Source organism: Juglans microcarpa x Juglans regia, chromosome 2D, assembly GCF_004785595.1.
Source record: "Juglans microcarpa x Juglans regia isolate MS1-56 chromosome 2D, Jm3101_v1.0, whole genome shotgun sequence".
In the NCBI taxonomy this organism is placed as follows: Eukaryota; Viridiplantae; Streptophyta; class Magnoliopsida; order Fagales; family Juglandaceae; genus Juglans; species Juglans microcarpa x Juglans regia.
In genome coordinates this window covers 12,226,101-12,248,542 of record NC_054596.1, presented here as the reverse complement: position 1 = coordinate 12,248,542, position 22,442 = coordinate 12,226,101, and the positions used below count along the sequence as shown (strand labels likewise).

Below are 22,442 nucleotides of genomic sequence, written 5' to 3'. Positions count from 1 at the left end.
TTCACAACGACAAGATCGGTTGTGAGAGAGCTTCGCGACGAAATAGGTGATGAGAGAGAGAGAGACCGATTGGGGGGAGAAGAGAGAGAGGGAGAAGGGTGAGTAGAGGGGAGAGCTCGGGAGAATGAGAGAGGAAGACAAAAAGGAAACACGCTACCTTCAACTTGCATTCATTGTAAGACATGTAAATCTCCTACGTGTTAAAATGCAAAATACACCACGTTGGATTTGAAGCTTTTCCCTTTCTGGTTTGATGCATATGATACATGTTTAACCTGATTTGCAACCTAAACCTCCTTTCGGCTAAATAAAATGCTATTTCTCAGCCTCTACATTTGGCTCGGTTCACCCCAAATAATTCTCTAAGATTTTTTTTTTAATTTTTTATTTTTTCAAAACCTAAATGCATCAATTGGTTATGGTACCTCCGTTTCCCAATATAATGATGTTTTAAAACTCGAACACAATTATTAATCATGAAATTTTTGACTGTATGTGTAGTTTCTACTCCTATTTGGCCTTTTTCTCTCTGTACGTGTGTATCTATTGATCTCAGAGGGCTCAGACAGGGTTCGAATATGTTGTCCAAACACATTTCCATTTTAAAAAATAAAAAATAAAAAAACTGAAATAAAGTAAGAAAAAAAAAAAGAAGAGAAAAACAAGTGAAAGAAAGAAAAATTGCACTAGCTTTTTCTTCCTGTATTCCTTTCCTTTGAGTACATATCAATGTTTTGGCAATTTCAATTGCCCCCTTCCCCCCTCCCCTTTTTCTATAAGATATGGTACGGTTGTCCTTGGAGACACAGTCAAAGCCAACTGGTCTTTCCTCTTTCAAAGGAGCTAAAGATAGTCATGTTGGCTCGTAAACATGCCGAACATATAACTTAGAGATCTAAGTTGAGAGGCAGTATAGACATTCTTAAAATAGAGTCCAATCCGTTAAACTAATTTGGACCATACAAGAGAGAGAGCCCCCCCCTAAATGGGGTGCGCAGCCAACTAACTAATCTGAATATCTCCCTCTCGAACGTTCTCATACCTGATGGCTAAGCAACCTAAACAATCCAAGAACTTAAAAGTACCCATTATCTGCAAAACAAGAGCGTGATTATTTGTTTCAAGTTTTCACTCTAGTTTTGCATATCAAAGAAGAAAAAAGATTTACGCGAGGACATGATGATGATAACAACACCGACGTCAATTGTGTGAGCAATAATATATATATATATATATATATATATATATATATATATACACACACACAGAGTGTATATATATATAAATATCTTCAGAAAGTGGTGATCATACCTTGCGTTTGGGAATAAGAGGAGGTGATTGCAGTGGTGATTGATTGCTTAATTTGCGGCTTTAAAGATTGGAGACGGTGGAGAAGAAGAAGAAGAAGAAGAAGAAGGATGGCGCAGCAGCTGGTGGCAACAATGAACAGAAGTGCAGAGGGGACAATTGTCTGTTATGCACCAACCATGATAACAACGAATGGTGTATGGCAGGGCGATAACCCTTTAGATTTCTCTCTCCCTCTTTTCATCTTACAATTAACTCTGGTTGTTGTCACCACTCGTATTCTTGTTTTTCTCCTCAAACCCCTTCGCCAACCTCGTGTTGTCTCTGAAATTCTGGTACGTTTACCTCTTTATCACGGATGTTTTTTTTTTCTTTTTTTTCTTTTTTATCAGATATTGCATTCTTTAGTCCCTGCTTGAACCTAGCTAGTAGGAATAGGAAGCCATATTTTCATCTGCATATTAGAATCACATAAACAAGGATGATTCTTCCCTATATATGTTGTTATATATGTGAACAGGGTGGAGTAATATTAGGTCCTTCAGTGCTTGGGAGGAACACTAAATTTGCAAATGCAATATTTCCTCTAAGAAGTGTGATGGTGCTTGAGACAATGGCGAATGTGGGTCTGCTTTATTTTCTGTTTCTGGTGGGAGTAGAGATGGACATAACAGTAGTCCGGCGCACAGGGAGAAGGGCCATGCTTGTTGCTGTTGCTGGTATGGTTTTGCCATTCTTAATTGGTGCTGCCTTCTCCTTCGTTCTTGACCAAAAAGGTCAAAGTATGACACAGGGAACTTTTATCCTCTTCCTTGGGGTTGCCCTCTCTGTCACCGCATTCCCGGTACTGGCTCGAATCCTTGCCGAGCTCAAGCTCATCAACACGGAGCTTGGCCGTATTGCCTTGTCATCTGCTCTTATCAATGACATGTGTGCTTGGGTGCTCTTAGCTTTAGCAATTGCCTTGTCTGAGAACCAATCTACTTCTTTGGCTTCCCTCTGGGTGATACTGTCGAGCGTGGCCTTTGTTGCCTTTTGCATTTTTGTTGTCCGTCCGGCAATTGAATGGATAATTCGGAGAACCCCAGAGGGAGAAAATTTCAGTGACTTCTATATATGTCTCATTCTAACTGGGGTTATGATCTCAGGCTTCATTACAGATGCCATTGGTACACATTCTGTTTTTGGAGCTTTCGTGTTTGGCCTTGTAATTCCAAACGGACCGCTTGGCATTACTCTCATAGAAAAGCTTGAGGATTTTGTTTCAGGACTTCTGCTCCCTCTCTTCTTTGCCATTAGCGGACTGAAGACTAATATATCAGCAATAAAGGAAGCATCCACGTGGGGGATTTTAATGCTCGTCATTGCTCTTGCCTGTGTCGGAAAAATTGCTGGAACTGTCCTCGTTTCAATGTTCTACCAGATGCCAATACGCGAAGGCATCACTCTCGGTTTGCTCATGAATGCAAAGGGTCTTGTTGAAATGATTGTCCTCAATGTTGGCAAGGATCAGGAGGTACTCACTCACTCTCTCTCTCTCTCTCTCTCTCTCTCTCTCTCAAACAGCAATTATAAATGCAGGTGTTAGATGATGAGTCGTTTGCAATCATGGTGACCGTAGCTGTGGTTATGACAGCAGTCATCACACCTATTGTAACTACAATTTACAGGCCGGCAAGGAAGTTGCTGCCATACAAACGACGTACAATCCAGAGTTCGAAACCAGATGGAGAACTACGAGTGCTAGTCTGCATTCACACACCCAGAAATGTGCCAACAATCATCAACCTCCTCGAAGCCTCTTACCCCTCCAAAAAGTCCCCAATATGCGTCTACGTGGTCCACTTAGTAGAACTCACTGGCCGTGCATCTGCCATGCTCATTGTCCATAACACCAGGAAATTTGGCCGACCGGCTCTCAATCGAACCCAAGCTCAGTCCGAACACATCATCAATGCATTTGAGAACTACGAGCAGCATGCTGGGTGCGTCTCTGTTCAACCCCTTACAGCCATTTCCCCTTACTCTACCATGCACGAAGACATTTGCAATTTAGCAGAAGATAAACGAGTCGCCTTCATAATCATCCCTTTCCACAAACAACAGACCGTTGATGGGGGAATGGAAGCTACAAACCCGGCCTTTCGAACGGTGAATCAGAATGTGCTAGCAAATGCACCTTGCTCAGTTGGTGTTCTCGTTGACAGAGGCCTGAACGGCTCCACACGCTTGACTGCAAACCAGGTCTCTCACAACGTAGCTGTGCTGTTCTTTGGAGGACCAGACGACAGAGAAGCATTGTCCTATGCATGGAGGATGTCCGAGCATCAGGGAATAACCCTTACAGTAGTGCGGTTCATTCATGGTGAGGATGTAGATGGGCATGCAGCATCTCAGCTAGAGGGTGGCGGCTCCGGAATGTTAACAGTGGAAACAGAGGATGAAAGAGAGAAGCAACTAGATGAAGCGCTTGTAAACGATTTCGGATTGAAAAACATGAATGATGAAACCATTGTCTATACCGAGAAGGTGGTGAGCAATGGGGAGGAGACAGTGGCTGTGATAAGGTCAATGGACAACGCTCATGACCTGTTCATTGTTGGGAGAGGACAAGGAATTATATCACCCCTCACGGCAGGATTAACCGACTGGAGTGAGTGTCCGGAGCTCGGTGCAATAGGGGATTTGCTAGCTTCGGCAGACTTTGCATCCACTGTTTCAGTTTTAGTAGTTCAACAGTACGTTGGGATGGGGCCGCAAGGGGAGGGGCTTGGTACGCCGGATAGCACAGGACATGTAATTCGGCAGTAACGAGTAGGTAAGCCCATGATACTAGTTGGTCAGAAGCTGTGGTGCCTCAATGACTCCCAAGAAACCATTCCAGGGGAAAAGAGAAGATTAAAAAAGATAAAAGAGAGAGAATCACAACTTGGAAAACCATTTTTGTTTCCTTGTTTGCAATTCAAGGGCATTCTTGATTACAGAAGCATGTATAATTAATGTTCTGTCTTTCTGCAACTAATTAGATTTGTGGTTTTTAGGTTTTCTTTTGCTTCCTTTCTTTTATTCAGGACCTTCTGTTTTTTCTTTTAAGATAATTAAATGTTTTATCATAATAAATAGTTGAACAAATTTTAAACGAAGTAAATATTCATTCGTGATCAACCACCATCTTTTCCCTTTTCCCTTTCCTCTAGCCCATCATCACATGGCATGTCCTTGAGATATTCATTCTTGTACCAAATCAATCTTGTAAATTGTCAATTATTTTTGGACAATGCTACTCAGCCACCTAGCATGTAGGGTGTGCCCCCTAGTCTATTTGCACTTTTTTTTTTCTCTTTTTCTTTCAAACATTTTTAAAAAAAGTACATCAATTCGCTGGAAGTGACATAAAATAAAACAAAATACACGATCAAAATGAAGTGACAAAACCATGGGACAAAGTAGCATTTTCCATTATTTTTATCTATTCCACAATCACTAACAAATTTGACAATAATAAAGCACTAGTCTTCTCCATATAAAATACATATGAGCTTCATGGACAGTAGTAGCATAAGCCAGATTAAACTACCACCTTTTGAACTCTCACAAGCTTATAATAACAGTGCATTGGTACGGATTGTGCTTAAGCATTTTGTTTTGCCCGCTTTAGCATCTCTATGAATTCTTGAAAAGCTGTTCAAAAATACCTTATGTCAATACCGGGATAGATTAGTCTCATACCGTCAGTATACATATGTTTGTTGAACAGTATAGAGGATAGAAAGAAGCATCAAATAAGATATATTCCCCCTGATAAGATCTCCTCTCGCACTCTCTCACCTGTCAGACTATGGAATTCCTTGAAATGTGCATTAGCTATTATCTAATTTAAAGCGGCTGTTTTTAGTATTGAGATGATCTGAGAATAGTAATATTTTGTAAGTCCCATTGAAATGTGTTATCAGGGATGATCTAATAACAAAATAACATAGTTAACAATTTTTCTTTTTAAAAAAAAGAATTGATGGCAACAGGAGCCACGACCATGGATCCCATGGTGCACCCCTGATTATTTTTAAATTTTTTAGTGGATATGTTACCTATATTTTAAATTTGAATGCTGATATGAGATGAGATGAGATAAGATGAGAAATCTATAAATAGTAGTGAAATAATTTGTAAAAAGTAGTGAAATAGTTTAAGTTAAGATATTTTATTGGGTTTTTTGAAAGGAGTGAAAAAGTTGAATAAAAATATTATAAAGTTAAAATATTGTTAAAATATTATTTTGTTTTGAGATTTGAAAAAGTTAAATTATTTTTTATGTTTTGTTTGAAAGTTTGGAAAAGTTATAATGATTAATCAATAATTAAATGAAAAAGTTGAAGATTTGAAATTGAAAAGTGTTTGTGTTTAAAAGGTGTTTGGAAGTTGAGATGAGATGAGAGCATTTCAACATCCAAATAGGGCCTTAATGTACCGGTCAAAGTCAGAGGCAACTTATGGCAAAGTTAGGTTTTGGGATAAGGTCTTCATCGCAAGTCATAGTTTGAAAGTGTGTTTGAGAGTGGGATGGTAATTTGCAGTTTTTTTTTTAAAAAACAAATGTATCCAAGAAAAAACAAAGGAAGTTCCATTACCATAGTCTGAATCATGAGGTCCTGGTGATGCTTCAGGGTGGTATTGAAGAGACATGATGTTTTGTGCCGGGTAGGCAAGGCCAGCACAGCTTCCATCATTAAGATTGACATGAGTTACTTCCACACCCTCTGGAAGTGATGCAGGGTCAACAGCATAGTTGTGATTCTGCCACATTATACATTTATGTTGAGAAATAATGAATGGCGAAAAAATATATTTTATAAATTTTCTTTCATCACATTAACTAGTTCTTAACTCAGTTTTCTCACAGATACTGTGTGAGTTCGCAGTTGGGGGGTGGGGGTGGGGATGGAGGTAGGGTCCACCTCACAATTTTCAAAGAAAGATGGATACTGAAAATTAACACACCTGAGCACTAATCTCAACATGGCCACTCCGAAGGTTACGAACTGGATGATTTCCTCCATGGTGACCAAACTTCATCTTAAAGGTTTTGCCACCTAATGCTTGACCAAGCAACTGATGACCCATACAAATTCCAAAAACAGGAACCTTTCCCAGTATTTCTTTCACTGTTTCTACTGCATAAGGAACTGCAGAGGGGTCTCCAGGGCCATTGCTGAAAAGAACCCCATTGGGCTTCATCTTTAGAGTCTCCGATGCTGGCCATGTTGAAGGGACAACTGTAATCTTACAGCCATAGGATGCTAAACGCCTAAGTATATTAAGCTTGATCCCAAAATCATATGCAACAACCTTCATTTCACACACACAAAAGGGGTGAGCGTGAAGCTTACATGCAAAGTGCCTTCAACAAACCTCATATAAAGCTTACATGCAAAGCATCTACATCTCTCTCAATGGAGTTAAATTCCCAATCTGACTTTGTTTTGTCAATCCATTCGTAAGGGGTCTTGCATGAAACACCACTTATTAAATCAACACCTGCAAAGTTAAAGGAAAACTTTTTATTTAGAATATCTCTAGGCTTTGAAAATTTCCTTTATATTTGCAAACCCGCATAAAATCCTTACCCACAATATCCCATGAGCGGGACAGTTGCAATAGTTCCTTATTGGTTTTTGAATCTTCTGTGCTCAAAACACCTATAAGGCTTCCATCTTGTCTCAATCTTCGGGTAATTGCACGCGTGTCAACATCATCTGTAGGATAATTCCCAGAATCAAAAAGTCAAGTCAGAAGCTACAAAGAGAGCATAGCTCAATAATCAAACTTGGAGCGTCTCAAAGGTATTTTTATAACTATTTATCTCATAAGTATTAAAGACTCAATAACTCTCCCCTAACTAAATGACTTGCTGTAAATAACTTACAAATGCCCATGATGTTTCTTTCTGCTAGATAGTCACCAAGTGTTTCTGCACATCTCCAATTTGAAGTACTGGAGATATATTTTAAATAATAAGTAAGCAAGCATGGGTAAATCAACAAAGTTATTTTAACATGAAAGTTCCCAAAGGAACCTTAACAAGGCGCACCTGATACTCAAACTTCTAATGACTAGACCAGCAAGGAAGCATTGCCTTGATTCCTCATCATCTGACATGAAAGACATCAAATAGATTTAAAATAGCAATACATCAGAGTAGGTAAGGATTAAAACTAAAAACTTAACCCACCAAAATTTACACCAGTGTTGCCAATATGAGGGTTTGTCATCAGGACAAACTGGCCAGCATAACTAGGGTCTGTAAGAATCTCTTGGTACCTGCATGTGTGATCATGCATAACTTATCAACTCATGAACCTTACTAATAGGTTCTCCTAGTGTAGTGCGCTTAGAAAAGTTTAAAGCAAACACCAAAGCAAAAGCGCTACTCGATCACAAAGTGAACACTTCTAGGGAGTGTTTTAGGCGCAAGTGAAGCTTGCCTTTCCATTTTTTAGATGAACAAATGCATTAATATTACCTGCTATCTATCTTATTGTGTTATGAGCAGAGAATTCTTTAGAAAAGAAGAAATCAAGATCACTCATCCAGTTACAAAGATTTTAGAAATCAACTCACCCTGTCAAAGATGTATTGAAGACCACTTCACCAACTTGAGTTCCCGAAGCACCAAATGACTTGGCTGTCCAGACTGAACCATCTTCAAGCACAAGTCTAGCATCTGAAGTCTTCCAGGGTCTTTCCGCCAACCCTAAGGCTCACACAATTAGATATGAATCAACTTTAAAGTATATTAAGCATGTGCATGCACATGAGAATATGTATAATGATGGCTAGATTGATCAACGTGTAATTGATCTTTTTCCTAGAAAATCAGCTTGAAAAGATAAATGAAAGAATGGAAAGAATATTAAGATTCATGATAAGAGAACAAGAAAAATGGATTTATAATGAGGTCTACTTATTACGTAGCAACATATTAACAGCTATATTGAGATGCCAACAGGAAGAATCCAAATCTACGTTGACATACAAATGGAAAATAGCAAAGGATTAAGTGCCCATGAGCAATGTAGATATATAAATTTCTTAATTATCCTAGATCACTAGCCATGATTCCTACAGAAGAAACCCTCAAGTTTCTTAAATTCAATATCAATATATCTGAAGGGAATAAATAATTTAAAAAAAAAATAAAATCAAGTAATGGTAGATAGCAAAGGTTCGGGACATGGAAATAAGAAAAACAAAAGACCGAGATTTTACATTAACTTAAAAGATTAGACATGACCCCTATGTGCGCAATATTATCGAGTAAGCAATAACCCAATTAACGAAAAAAAGAAAAAAGCAAGAAAGAATCACAGTCGACTGCGAGAATCAAGTCGAGCCATTCAAAATTAAAATTTGGTCATTTGCAAAGATCAAATAAGTTAGCTTAATGAAGCGAATGGTCTTATATACTAGAACTAGTGCTAAACACATTCACTCACACACACATGCACACAAAATAACAAATATATATACACGTATAAAAACAAAGAGAATCTAAGGAGGGAGGAGAAAACGTTGGCATACCGAGAGCGGCACCGCCGGATGAGAGAGGGACGGAACATCTGACCGTGAAAGCCCTAGCTTTTGGAGAACGATTTAATTGAACCTTCGAGGCAAAAGAAGACAGTTGGTTGGTAAGCGTCAAATCCATTGCAGTCGTCGCCATTCTCTCTTTTACTTCAAAGTCGAGTCGCACAGAGCGCGGCAGTTCAGAGTTTTGAGAGTTTAGGTTTCGCAGAGATGAAACTTCGAACTTTGAAGGTGGAGGAGGAAGATTTTATAAAGGCACCGGCTGTCTCAGTCACTCTGACTCAGCCACAGGGAAGCTTTGGTTGCGTTCATGAATCATTACCCAAAGAAATATTTATTAGATCTCCTCCGCACACAACACTACAAATCATTTTTTTTTATTCTTTACCAAATATTTAATATATAAATAATAAATAGAAAAATTTAAATAGTTTAAAAAGAATCAATTTAAAAAAATTAATTTTTTTTTAAAAAATATAATGTATGATATGTGAAGATAATAAATAACTATTATCCAAGTGGGCTGTGTCATAAAAAAATTGGTGAAGTTTTTTTTTTTTTTTAAGTATCTATCATAAATTTATCCAATCAAATTTCAATTCTATATATTCACTTTTCCCAACATAAAATTAATCTCAAGAAAATTTAATTCAAAACAAATTGTCATTTTACTTATCTATTTTTACAAAATTCAATAAAAAGAAACATATAAAAAAATTTCAATAATTATAGAAATTTCAAAATATATTTTTCTTATTTATCTTTTTTTTATTAGTAGGACAGTCTCTTAACTTCAGTAATCGCCCAAAGAAGGGTTTTTCTTTGAGTTATTAATTTATTTATTTAAATCTAGGTGAGAGGTCTTTTTTATTTTTTTCGTCATTTGAGATAAACTTGAAAAATAACTGCATACGAAAAATAACAATTTTAAAAAAGTAACCTTTATATTCTTTTTTAGTTACACTAAAAACAAAAACCAGCCCATAAAAAAATATCCATTTGTTGAAATCGACAAGGAAGTCGGACAAAAAAAAAAAAGAATAATTTTATATGTAATCTTAAAATATGTAAACACCATGCAATTATTTAAAAATAAATAAAATCTATCTATTAAAAAATTAATTTATTTTCATATAAGTTATATATTAATTTATTATTTTAAGAGATTGTAATATTTATATACTTTAAGATTGTAAATATCCCTTTTTTTTTTTTAATTAAATCTCCATGGACAAAAAAAAGTGAGTCGACCGATTCTAGGTATTTTAAAACAGAACCAACAAGAGTGATAGGAAATATCATATTCCACCGAGTAGGAAAAACTGATGCAACTCCTAACCTCCATATTATAAAAATTAGGGAAGCCAATCGATGTCAACAAGAAAACGGGGTGGGTGTCAAATTTCATTTATTTTTTAAGTTTCATAGAAATCATCTTTTAACACAAGAGATAGAGATTAACTTCAAACCAATCGTTCTAGTTTGACCACATTGTCGTCTACTTTGATACAAAATAGTTTTATCTCATATTATTATTATAATTTTTTTAAAATTTTACACAAAATATAATAAACAATTCAATTTTTTCAAGTCTCAAAATAATAATAATAATATTAAAAAATAATATTCTAACAATATTTTATTTAACTCTTAACTTTTATTTCAACTCATTATCTAAACAGCACCTAAGAATTAAAGGTGACGTTAATGAAGTCACCACTGAAAATGATCCCACCAGCCATCCATACCAAAACAATCCAAAACAAGCCTTTTGTTTTTGCATTCCGTTTGGAAAATACTTTAACTAAAAAGAAATTACATAAAAGTAATCTTATAAATTGATGTGATTTGATATAATTCATCATATTATAAAATTACTTTTAGTATAAAGTAGAACTAATAGAACAGATAAAATCACATCTTATTTTATATAATTTCTTTGTAGATGTAACAATAAACTTTGACTTTTTTCCTTTTTAAAAGAGTACGAAGTACAGTAAGAAAGAAAGCAATAAATAGACCGAAGAGTGAAATGGGATGATATATGGGAATTGGGAATGCATGCATCCATGTAATCAGTCTGCTTTTAAAGGAAAATGATACTCCAATTGCGGGCATAAGGCATGTTGCTGTTCAGAATAACCACAGCTCATCTTGGTAAATATTCTCTTTTTAGTTGTGTTCCAATTGGCCACCATATTGCAGGAAACCAGAGGCAGTACTGTAGTTGGGTTGGTTATAGCTACAAATGATTTTATTTACAACAGAGTCCCTGAAAACTTGAGCAGTTGTTAAAACATATAATTACAATTATGTTTTACAGAACATAATCCAAAGAAATACAAGCTGGCAAGGCTTGCTTACTGACTGCAACTCAAATGAATGAATACAGAAGTTAATCAAAACTCAATGCCACCAACAATCCTAGAATATGACAAGTTTCAACCGATCAGATTTCACAGTAGAACAAAATTGGATCAATACAAAATACACTGTTGCACAATAATTATACTGACAATCTTACGGGGGAAGTATGGGAAAATTCAGTGGCTAATCCAGATCAGATATATTAAAACTACAGTCCAGAGGAAAATAAGCTTCCCACAATTGAAGAAGCTGTATACATTTTCCATCGGTCCCAGTGTTTCCTAGATCTCCCAAGTCTGTAAATATCAAATCCATCAAAATGAAGTACAGCTGCATCATTTACTCCATAACCATGTGTAACACCTCAATGGAAGTCGAAGCCACATTTGAGTCTATACTCTAAAAGAATCAATCAATGATATAATTAGAGCCTCATTAGAACCATTATACAAAAAATTTCGCATTCCCAAACAATGTGATATCTCATGCACCACCTGCTCTAATCACTTATTAGTCAATATAGGGTACCACAATCTTCCTCCTTTATATTTTTGGCATCCTCGTCGGGACAGTCCACCGTGGTAGCATGACTCAAGTCCCACATTTCTAGCTGGGATAGGCTTTGATACTATTTCTCAATTTGTGCATGTCATCCTTGCATAGGGGCCATGTTAATCTTCTCTGTATTGTTTCAATTTTATCGGATGTCCCCGAACTCACAAGTCCTAGAATTGAAACCTGAATCAGATACCATTTGTAACGCCCTAATGAAATCTCAAGCCACATCTAAACCTATACTCCAAAAGGACTAGTCATACTTTAAAAATGTCACACTAGACGATGACCATTGGAAAACATGTCATACTTTAAAAATGTCACACTAGATGAAAATGTAACACCTCCTTCTCGTAGGATAGAGATATTACTAATATTCATAACGTAGTGCCCAGTAAAAAGATTCGTATCCTGAAATACCACATTTACTGAAACATCAACTAAACTGAACATAACTATTTTTGAAACATGAAACTGAAAACATAAAGTAAAAACATAACTAAACTAATTCTTGTGTAAATAACACTTATTACTTTCTAAGTCTGTACACTAGATCTATTCCTGGCCCTCCAGCTCTGTGTCCTCATACTCATCATTTGTGACAGTTAAACATAGAAAAAAATATAGAAATAAACAAAAATGAGTCAAATACTCAATAAATAGCACATAATGCCGTAAAATACATCTTAGCCTAGCACAGACTTAATTTTTGAAAGACTATTCATAACATATGTACATCATCACAAATTCACAATCATACCATACACATAACTTAATTTAACATAGGCTTAATTTCTGAAAAACTTAACATATATACATATATCGTCACCGATTCACATAGCATATCTATCCACCATTAACATGAGCAGAATCATACATAATCATGACAAACATGTAATGTGAATGCATAAATGACTGACTTAATGCATTTTCTAACAATCATACATGACTTGTTCATTTTGTTTTTCACTTATCATATAGTGACCCACGCTTGAGTCCGTGACACCTCATAACTTGTAATAACATGGAGTAAAACAAGCTTAAATCCATATTTCAACTAACATATGGTGAACCACGCTTAGGTCTGTGACACCGCTTATCATAACTTGTGGTGAACATGCTTAGGTCCATATCACCCTTAATATAATTTGTGATGAACATGCTTAGGTCCGTGTCATCCTTATCAGAACACGCTTAGGTCTGTGTCATCATTAACATAACTTGTGATGAACACGCTTATGTCTGTGTTATCCTTATCATAACTTGTGGTGAATACACTTAGGTCTGAGTCATCCTTATCATCTTATCTTTCTTAATGCATGAGAAGTTTGTTGGACTTCATGAACTTTTCTAGCATGGCATATACTTGTACATAGCACTAGTAGTGGGGGCCACGTGCAAGGCACGTTTGCCTAAATAAAAAATTGTTGTAAAATAGATATGTGCTCTGTATTAAAAATAAATAAATAAAAACATAATGATAAGTTTTTTTTTTTATAAGTAAAAAACATAATGATAAGTTAAAGAAGGATAATAATGTCGTGTGGCTATTGTTCTATAATCTCATGTGCAAGATTTGACAATTTATCACTAAATCGATTCATGGATAGTTCAAATCTGATGCTATCAACTTCACGAATGTACAGATCAATAGCCATCCACCTAGATATGAGAGAGACATCATTTGTGACCTGAAGCAACAGAAAGGAAAGCACTTGATAGTTGATGCCATCATCATGTACGTCAGTAGCGAAAGCAATAAGATTTGCTTGATATGTTACCAACTATTCCAAAAACTGACCAGTTCATTACTAATCAAAATAAGGAAATACGAAATTACAATTTACTCGAACCTCTTCATTAATTTTGTGATAAGCAATAAGATTTTCCTTGTAAGTGCAAAAAGAAAATCCAAGTATCATGAGATTTGTAAAAGAAAGTTGCTTAGCTAGAGATAGAAAAAGAAAAAGAGAGAATCATGGAAACTATGCCCATTAAAATTCATGGAAGATGTCCAAAGGAGGAGAGTGTTGAGAAAGAAAGTATTCAACTCCTCCATCGTCCATTCACAGTCCTCTAAAATTTATTCATCATTCTTTTCTCACAAATTACACCATCTAATGCATGTAGGAACCATTTTTTACACAATTGAAATTTGTTGGCTACCACCTAATCCTCTATGAGGGAGAAAAAGATCTACTATACCTCTTTATTAATATATTCCCGTTCAAAGGAAATAACGCAGGCCTTCTCTAGAATGTTTCTAGTTTGTTTTGAAACCATGATCCTACAGGATCATACACTACATCTAAATTCAGACGGTAAATGATATACACTATGCAAGCTTAATTAAGGGAAAGATATAAGAAATCATTTGGAAGAGGAACAATTGTAAACATGTTGAAGATATCCTACAAAAGCAAGATTGAATCTATTACTCACATGCCATATCAAAGGTTTGTCCCTTATCTACCAAAGCTGTATACAATCTGAGAATCAAATAAATGCAAAAAATTCACAAATTTCTTCCACATTATCTTATAGATACAAGCAGTTCCTCCTCCCACCACACACTCACACACTTGACACAGGACTTTAGGAGGGATGTTATGCCATTAAAAAAATAATACCAGATCTTCAATCAGCATCTCTCAATCTTCAAGACCAAGGTCAAATAGGTCACTGTAGTCTAAGAGATGCTGAAAGGAAAGGCAATGTTAGAATGAGGGAAAACCTGAACTCCTTCCTCACGGTGGAGCATGGCAATGAACTCATTTGTCCCGAGGGTCTTCCCAAAGTCGTCGTTGTTTTGAAGACTGTAATCTCTGTACTTGTCGCATCTGAGTTCTTTGTTTAGTCTTTCTCAAAAAGGGTATTTCCCTCAAGAAGGTTATATCCTGAAATACTTACCCGTCCCTCCAAACTGTTTGTCTGTGCCAGAAACTTTTGATGGTGTCCGTGTCATGTCTTCGGTAAGCCAAATAGAAGCAAAGACTAAAAGCAAACTTCTTTGTTCTGTTTTTGTTTTATTCCTATTTTATGATTAGATTTAGGATATTAGTCTTTGTATCATGTTTTATTCCAGGATCCTTCTTGGTGATGCTCAAAAAAGTGCTCAGGCAAGTTGAGATTATCAAGAGCTCATGTTCTGGTACACCAAATTTTGAATCTCATGAAGTTGAAGCTAACGAGTTGCCATCAGTTGTAAATCAGTATCTGCAGATTAGGGGTTCTGTAAAAGCATCTCGTGATATAGACTCAAGATTTGGGCTGAGCAAAGAGCCAAATGATTCCACAACAAAAAACATGGCATAAAAAAATTAGATCACTCACAAGCAGTCCTTGCAAGCACTTGCAGTGTATGTTCATGATGACCATACAATGAAGATAAACCCGCTCATTTGTGGCCCATTTAGTGCTGATTTTGATGGTGACTGTGTACATCTCTTATATCCTCCAATCTCTTGCTACAAAAAAAGAAGTTTTGGAACTTTTCTCTCTGGATAATCTGTTGCTTATCTCTCACAGTGGTAAATTCAACTTGCAACTGGCCACTGACTCGTTGCTGTCCCTAAAGACAATGTTTAAGACATACTTCTTGGACAGATCAGTAGCTCAGCAATTGGGTATGTTTGCTTCATCTTCATTGCTTCATCAGTATGTCTTCTTCTTCCTTATTTATATTTATTTTTATTTTATTGTCATGCTTTGGCCAAACTTAATGCCACATTCCATTAACTCTATGAGCTACATGCTCGACCAATCTATAACTTTTCTCTTGCTTTTAGTATATTGAGGTTAATAAAAAAAATTATTATTTTCTATTTTGATTTGCTCATTTTAGAACATTTTTCTTTTGAATCATTCATTCACTGGGTAAAATTCCCCTCCATCGTTGCACTGCGCAGCGACTGTACATGGTGACGTACATTGCAGGAGTGAAAAAAAAAAGAAGTAGAAGCCTGAGAACCAAACCAAAAAAAAAAAAAAAAAACCTGCTTGCAATCTGTTTCATAAAGCTCATTTGGGAAAACTCCACCGTGCACCAGCTCTTTTCCGGCTCATTTTTTCTTTTTCTCTATTTTCTCAGCATCCAAACAGAAACTCAAGAAAAAAAATAGGAAAAGGAACGTCACGAGCAAGAAGATCAAAGAACCAGGGAAGACACCGAAAGTTAGAAGCAAATAGAAAGAAATGGAAAATGAAGGGAACCTGAACGATGGTACTGTTCCTCTCAACTTTCTCCACAAAGCTGTCTCACATCTCATGCTGCAACACGTCATTGAGATAACTCCCGAGCACTTCAAAAGGAAAGACGACACCACCACCACCAACAACAGCATAAGGAATAGAGAAACAAAATGAGAAAAGAATAATCACAGGATTCGGATCCAAAAAGAACACGAAGGAAAAAAATCCAAACTGGTTCTTAGATTCACACCCAAGAGAGAAGAGAAAGATATCGAGAAGGACCATACCCACGGGGCACCAGCACTAAGAACGAGCAAGATGAATCGAGAAATGCAGAGTGTGATAGGAAATCTTTTCTGTGTCTTCAGATCCTCACTTCCGAAATCTCTGTGCTAGATGGGTAAGAATCAAGACTGAAGAATTTGGCACCCCTCAATCTCACGGGCATAAATGAAACGAAACGTGTAAAATAAAAATATTGTTCATTACTGTTCACGGTTACTATTTATTACTGTTTACGTTATAAAAACACTGTTTATTACTGTTCACGATTTCTATTTATTACTGTTTACGTTTTATTACTATTCATTATTATTTATGTTATAGGTATTTTTAAGTATAAGGAAATAACATAACATAACATGGCATAATGTGATATGAACATAAACATTCCATGGCATACATAATCTGAGAACTGCATGAACATTACATGACTTATATGATCTAAATATTTCATGACATTACATTGCATGACATACATGTGATTTTCATGACATATCATCCATCAAATCACAATCCATAATAGCATAACATACATATGCTCACTTACATGCATATCATTATATTTCATCGAAGATCATGAAAGGGATCTGACCTTGACTTAGCTTGTAGCGTAGTGTAGACAAACATCACATTTTCATATAAAAGTAGAACATTTACAATACACATGCAATTATATGATCATACTAATTACCTCTTAACACCGCTTCCTAATTCCCACTTTGTGGCGTGTTACCTATATGAGGTACTAGACATTACTAATTTCCTAGAAAAGCGAGTCGTAATACTCTACGTAATTAGATACGTATAATGGAACTTAACTAAAATAATAGGCTTCATAGCATACTTTAAAATCCCTTAAATACTTTTTATAAAAATTGTGTCTAATGGCCTCATAATTATTCATGCAAAACTTTGGCCGAATTAAAATCACTAAAACAGGTTTTTGTAAAGCACCACCAGCCCACTTTAAAACAATAAAACAGTTTATGTCAACCCAAAATTCACCTACTTAAATTATTATAGTTTCTGAAATAAGCCCAACAAGGTCATTTAAAAACTAGGCCCAGTACCAACTCAAGGAAACACTAGTCGAATGGGCAAGCCCAAGGGTCCCTTATGAACTCAAGGGTGGCTACTCTTCTGGAAATTAAAACACACAAGACTAACAGATGAATGGAATGGCCGTGTGATGCTCATCGAGAGGAGAAGCTGATGCATGGTGGCTCTAGGTGGCTGGGAAGGACCGGCGATGCAGTTGGAGGGTCCCTATGGTGCAACGCCGAGAGAGAGAGAGAGAGAGAGAGAGAGAGTTTAGAGAGAGGAACTATCAAACCGACGAAAATAGAGGGAGGGGAGGGTGGCGGACGACAGTGGGCTTACCAGAAAGGAGTGAGCTCGATGGGGTTGGGCTGGTCGGCGATCTTTGTGGCCGCAGGGAGGTGGTCCGACGTTACCTGATGTGGTTGACAGTGCCTGGGAACAGATGCAGGGGCTGTTTTTATTCTCGGTGGGGAGAAACAAGGACCCAGAGGACTTATGGGTCACGCACATAGTGGAGGAAGTAAGGCTCACCGTCGGCATGCTCAATGATGGTTTCCGGCGAGGTAGGTGTCTCAATTTGTGGGTTTCGCTCAGTCTGCCGAGGCTGCTATGGTGGCTAGTGTGTGAGAGTTTCATGGTTTTTGCTAAGGGTCTCGTGGGTTTTATAGATGAGGGGTAGGGAGCTATCGTGAGTGATCTGGAGAGGTTTGAATTCGACTAAATTTTGGAAAACTACTCCCACAAGAAAAGAAATACTAAGAGGATATAAGAGTTTTGAAGTGTTTGAGTTGAAGGTTAGTTTCAAATCAGGAACCTACCCAATCTGGGAGACCAAACAGAAAATAAAAGAGGCGTATAGTTTAACAGTAGAGAAATCCTATTCAAAACAAATTACTACCTCAAAACATATCTAATAAAATAATAACAATAAAATAGTAGTAGTAATAATAATAATAATAATAATAATAATAATATTTATAAAATCACACTTTTGGGGTCTGGATGTTTCAGAAAAACACAAGGAAAAAAATGGCAAAGAAGTTTACGCACCTTTTTTTTTTTAAGAAGAGGATGGTACCCCAATTTTATTGATAACCCTCACTTTTGGCGGAGGAAAACCGTGGTTACAACCAGACATCTGGGGGTTACAAATAAACATAAAGACCAAAACCCAGGTATCAAAAACTAAAAGACCCAACCACAAACTAAGAAAGCCAAAGAATTACAAACCAAATAGAAAGAACAACCCTAAGAAACCAACCTGCAAGGAATCACACATAAAAAGTTTACGCACCTTATTTTTGTCATCTTCATTCTAGATCAAAGTGCTGTTTTCCATAAAGGAAGCGAGCATTGAAAGGGCATCATCCCCATTAGTAGTAATCACTGCTGGAAGAATATCACCCACCTTATTTTTGTCATCTTCATTTGAGTTCAAAGTGTCGTCTTCCATAAAGGAAGCAAGCCTTGAAAGGACATTATCACCAATATGTTTTTGATCGATAAGACATTATCACCAATGTTAGCATGCCCTGCTGGAAGAATATCACCATCACCAAGAACTATACATAACTCCTCTAAAACAATATCATTAGTGGGAACTGCTGGAAGACCCTTGCTGTCAGATGCCATAGTTTGAGGTAAACATGACTCAGAAAAAATGCTATCCAAAAAAGGTTACACGTGATAGCTGAACTGTTACAGTCACTAGGCAGCACACAGGTTGGTGTAGAAAAACAAAGAGAAGGGCCAGCTTCTACACAGTTGACTTCATTGTCGTCATTCCAATCTTCCTCAAATGGTGTGCCGTATTGGGCACCATTCCTAGGGCTAGGCCATCCTTCTGGAAAATCATACAAAGCACTTGCGTGTTCACAGACAAAAACCATCACAAGAATGAATTCAAATATAAGCACCATAACACCATAATCAATCAGTTTTGTATATGCAGGAAAAGCAACTAGGAATAACGTCTAGACAGTGACCAAAAGCACCAGTGCACCACCAAAAGATTCAAAAGATAACTAATATGTGATACTCCCATCTAGTTTTATTTTTTTCATATTGGTAAAGCCAAGATGGAATTATTTCTTTATTGTATTTGTTGCTCCATTTTTATTTTCAGATGGGAAAAGGGTAGTTCAGACTTTTTTTGATTGGTGAACAAGAATTCTAAAGGAGAAGTTAATAGATAATACGGGATGGAATAAGGGGATGCTTGGGGAATAAGATGAGATGAGATGAATTTTGTGAATAGTAGTAAGATGATTTGTGAATAGTAGTGAGATTGTTTGAGTTAAATATTTATAGGGTTTTGGGAAAGGAGAGAGTAAAAGTGGAATAAAAAATATTATAAAATTAAAATATCGTTAGAATATAATTTTTTAATATTATTTTTGTTTTGAGATTTAAAAAAGTTAAATTGTTTTTTTCTTATTTGAAAGTTTGGGAAAATTGTAATGATTAGTTTGAAAAAGTTGTAATGATTAGTTTGAAGGTGTTTGTGTTTGAATGATATTTGAGAAGGAACTGAGATGAGATAAGATGAAAAACTTTCCAAACATCCCCTAAATGCATATCAATATTATGATGGGTTCCACAAAACAAAAAATTAAATCGACAAGAACCACCTTTAAGTAGAGATAATGGTTTTCAACTAGCTGTGTTATGTCTCCCAACCATTCACAATGAATGGACTGAATGATACTTATAAAAAACAAAATGAATGGACTGAATGATGCAGAGAAAAACACCGTTGCTAAGAATATATGGGGGGGGGGGGGGGGGGGGGGGGGGGGGGGGGGGGAGGACAAACTGTATTATCTATAGTTGCAGCATCCAAACAGATAGGACAACATTTTATCCTTTTTAATCTATAAAAAAAAATAGCATTCAGGCAATTGAAACGCAAGAGGCTAGAAATAGTTCCTTTTGTCAATTCCAAAACCAAAACCAAGGTAATTTCAATTAAGATGAAAAAAGAATTGACAACTTGGCATTAAACTGACAAGTAATTAATCCTCAACCAAAAACAAGGTAGTTTCCAATTTCTGAAGCATGACTAAAACAACTAAAAAGGACGGAACTTCCATGTGCATGTGTGTGTGGTCATGTGCATGGGTGTGTATCAGATAGAACTTTGGTTTGTAAAAAAATGTGGCTCTGAAGTATAACCACACACACAAAGATATATATATATATATATATATATATGACTTTGATCCAAGAAACGAGTATAAGTGATAAATAACCAAGCATTACTTGAATAACTCCTTTATTAGCCATATTCTTATCTTCCAGTCTATACTCATGCATAACCCAATTCGTTCGTTCCCCTTGTGGTGCTTTTCCACTGTGAAAAATCAAAGTTTTTATCAAACCAACTGTGATGAACAGGCCTATCCTTTCTGATGATTTTCCAGTACCCAACTTCAGTTGGGCGATTCATTCTAGCCCCATTTGAGTTTTTTTTTTTTTTTTTTTTCCTCCACTGGGCAAAATAAGTACCATTTAAGATCACAACTTCTCAAGCTTGGTATATCTGATGAAGGAAAAGGCAAACTACAGTAAGAAACACCCCGAAAGCACAATACGTTCATCATGCAACAAAAACATGCATGTAAGACTCTTCCTCTTATACCTGGAAGACCCCATGGGGCAAACTTGTAGATATCAACCTCTGCAATGGCTTCAAAACAGAACTCTTTCCCCATTACTTTCCACTTTAGATAGTACATAACCAGCTCAACATCGGTTGGATGAAATCGAAACCCCAGAGGCAGCAGCGATTTTTTTCCCATCAAATAATTCATAAAGAAGTCCCACAGTACTGTCTTCCACCAAAACAATTCTAACTCTAAATAGAATGCAAGAGGCTTTACACCAAAAAGAAAAATAAAATAAAAGAAATGTCCAATGAAAAGCAGCCCCCCCCCCCAGCGGGCGATTAGTGAAACCAAAACTGCACCAATTTGATGATATTGGTTACAAGAATTGGGGGGAGGCTCTGGTGGATGATCTTGTTTTGGCATTGGACTCGACGGTTTAATTTTTTCCGTATTTTTGTGTAAAGTTCCATTCCAGTCACATTCTAGGTATTGTCTGTTGATTGTTTTGGTGGAAGACAGTAGCAGTGTTAGACTTTTGTTTGAATTGTTTGATTGGAAAAAATAAGAACACAAATCAACCAACTAATATTTTTTTTCAAAGGAACCCCAGATAAGATTAACGTGGGACAGAGCTCTAGTAGATTTTAAGAATATCCTGAAAACGCCTAAAACCCCCCAACGAAAAATATCAAATTAAGGAAAACAGACAAACGATGCGATAAACTTTCACCAAATCGATGAGAAATCAGAGTCGCTTAACGCGTAGGGATATATATCAGATAACAACTCCGAAATGACCCAATTGCTGCAAATAAGACCTTCAAACGAAACAATGGAAAGGAAAAATAAAAATAAAAAATCAAATTTTGTTCCTAACAGAGTAAACCCAGATTGTAAGCCGACATACAAAAACGAAAAAAATAAAACCAAGAAAACCCTAGCATACAAAATGAGTAGAAATACCAGCTAAGGTTTAACAGGGAGACTAAAACCTCAAGAGACATCCATAAACATTGAAACAAAAACCCTAAAACCCAAGAAAAATCAGACCAAATAATAGGAAACTTAGGAAGAGACCCTAGAGACCACACCTGAAGCGAGAGAGAGAGAGAGGTGTAACTCGGGGAATGAAGGGTTTATATGACAGCTGTGTAGCTGAGAGAGATTAACGTTATTGGCCCTGGGAAGCTTAACATCCAATCTTTGGATGGTGGGATTATTCTATTATTATTTAATATTATATTATTGTTATTTATTTATCTTTTATAATTATTTATTATTCTTTATTATTTAATATTTTATTATTATTATTTTTTTACTATTTACAGATTATTTGAGATTACATTACTGTCTAAACTTAACTTAAAACTCCTTCTCAATGTTAAAAACTTAAAAATATCTATGAAGTGAAATAGTTTATAAATAATAATAAATTGTTAATAAATAATAATAAAATAATTTAAAAACAATTGTATTCTTAAACATATCCTAAAATTTATCGGATAC

At 36.1% G+C, this 22,442-nt stretch overlaps 3 protein-coding genes and 1 non-coding gene across 4 annotated transcripts; 1 reads left to right on the top strand and 3 right to left on the bottom strand.

The window, feature by feature from the left end:
- The first annotated feature begins 1,268 nt into the window (after positions 1-1,268).
- On the top strand, positions 1,269-4,358 carry LOC121250496 (cation/H(+) antiporter 15-like). Its single transcript, XM_041149627.1, has 3 exons — positions 1,269-1,643; positions 1,829-2,824; positions 2,890-4,358. The coding sequence occupies exons 1-3, from the start codon at positions 1,419-1,421 to the stop codon at positions 4,117-4,119; spliced, it is 2,451 nt and encodes an 816-aa protein (XP_041005561.1). The 5' UTR covers positions 1,269-1,418; the 3' UTR covers positions 4,120-4,358.
- Positions 4,359-4,747: 389 nt separating this feature from the next.
- On the bottom strand, positions 4,748-9,199 carry LOC121250494 (carbamoyl-phosphate synthase small chain, chloroplastic). The gene is made up of 10 exons (XM_041149626.1): positions 8,887-9,199; positions 7,927-8,059; positions 7,538-7,626; positions 7,397-7,457; positions 7,232-7,299; positions 6,933-7,061; positions 6,734-6,843; positions 6,307-6,654; positions 5,937-6,102; positions 4,748-4,989 (listed from the first exon to the last, which is right to left on the bottom strand). The coding sequence occupies exons 1-10, from the start codon at positions 9,026-9,028 to the stop codon at positions 4,940-4,942; spliced, it is 1,296 nt and encodes a 431-aa protein (XP_041005560.1). The 5' UTR covers positions 9,029-9,199; the 3' UTR covers positions 4,748-4,939.
- A 2,677-nt stretch (positions 9,200-11,876) lies between these two features.
- LOC121251298 lies at positions 11,877-11,984 on the bottom strand. The gene has a single exon (XR_005937966.1). It is a non-coding gene; the product is annotated as a U6 spliceosomal RNA (small nuclear RNA).
- Positions 11,985-18,768: 6,784 nt separating this feature from the next.
- LOC121250911 lies at positions 18,769-22,100 on the bottom strand. The gene is made up of 3 exons (XM_041150159.1): positions 21,295-22,100; positions 20,969-21,246; positions 18,769-19,171 (listed from the first exon to the last, which is right to left on the bottom strand). The coding sequence occupies exons 1-3, from the start codon at positions 21,357-21,359 to the stop codon at positions 18,906-18,908; spliced, it is 609 nt and encodes a 202-aa protein (XP_041006093.1). The 5' UTR covers positions 21,360-22,100; the 3' UTR covers positions 18,769-18,905.
- Between the last annotated feature and the right edge of the window lie 342 nt (positions 22,101-22,442).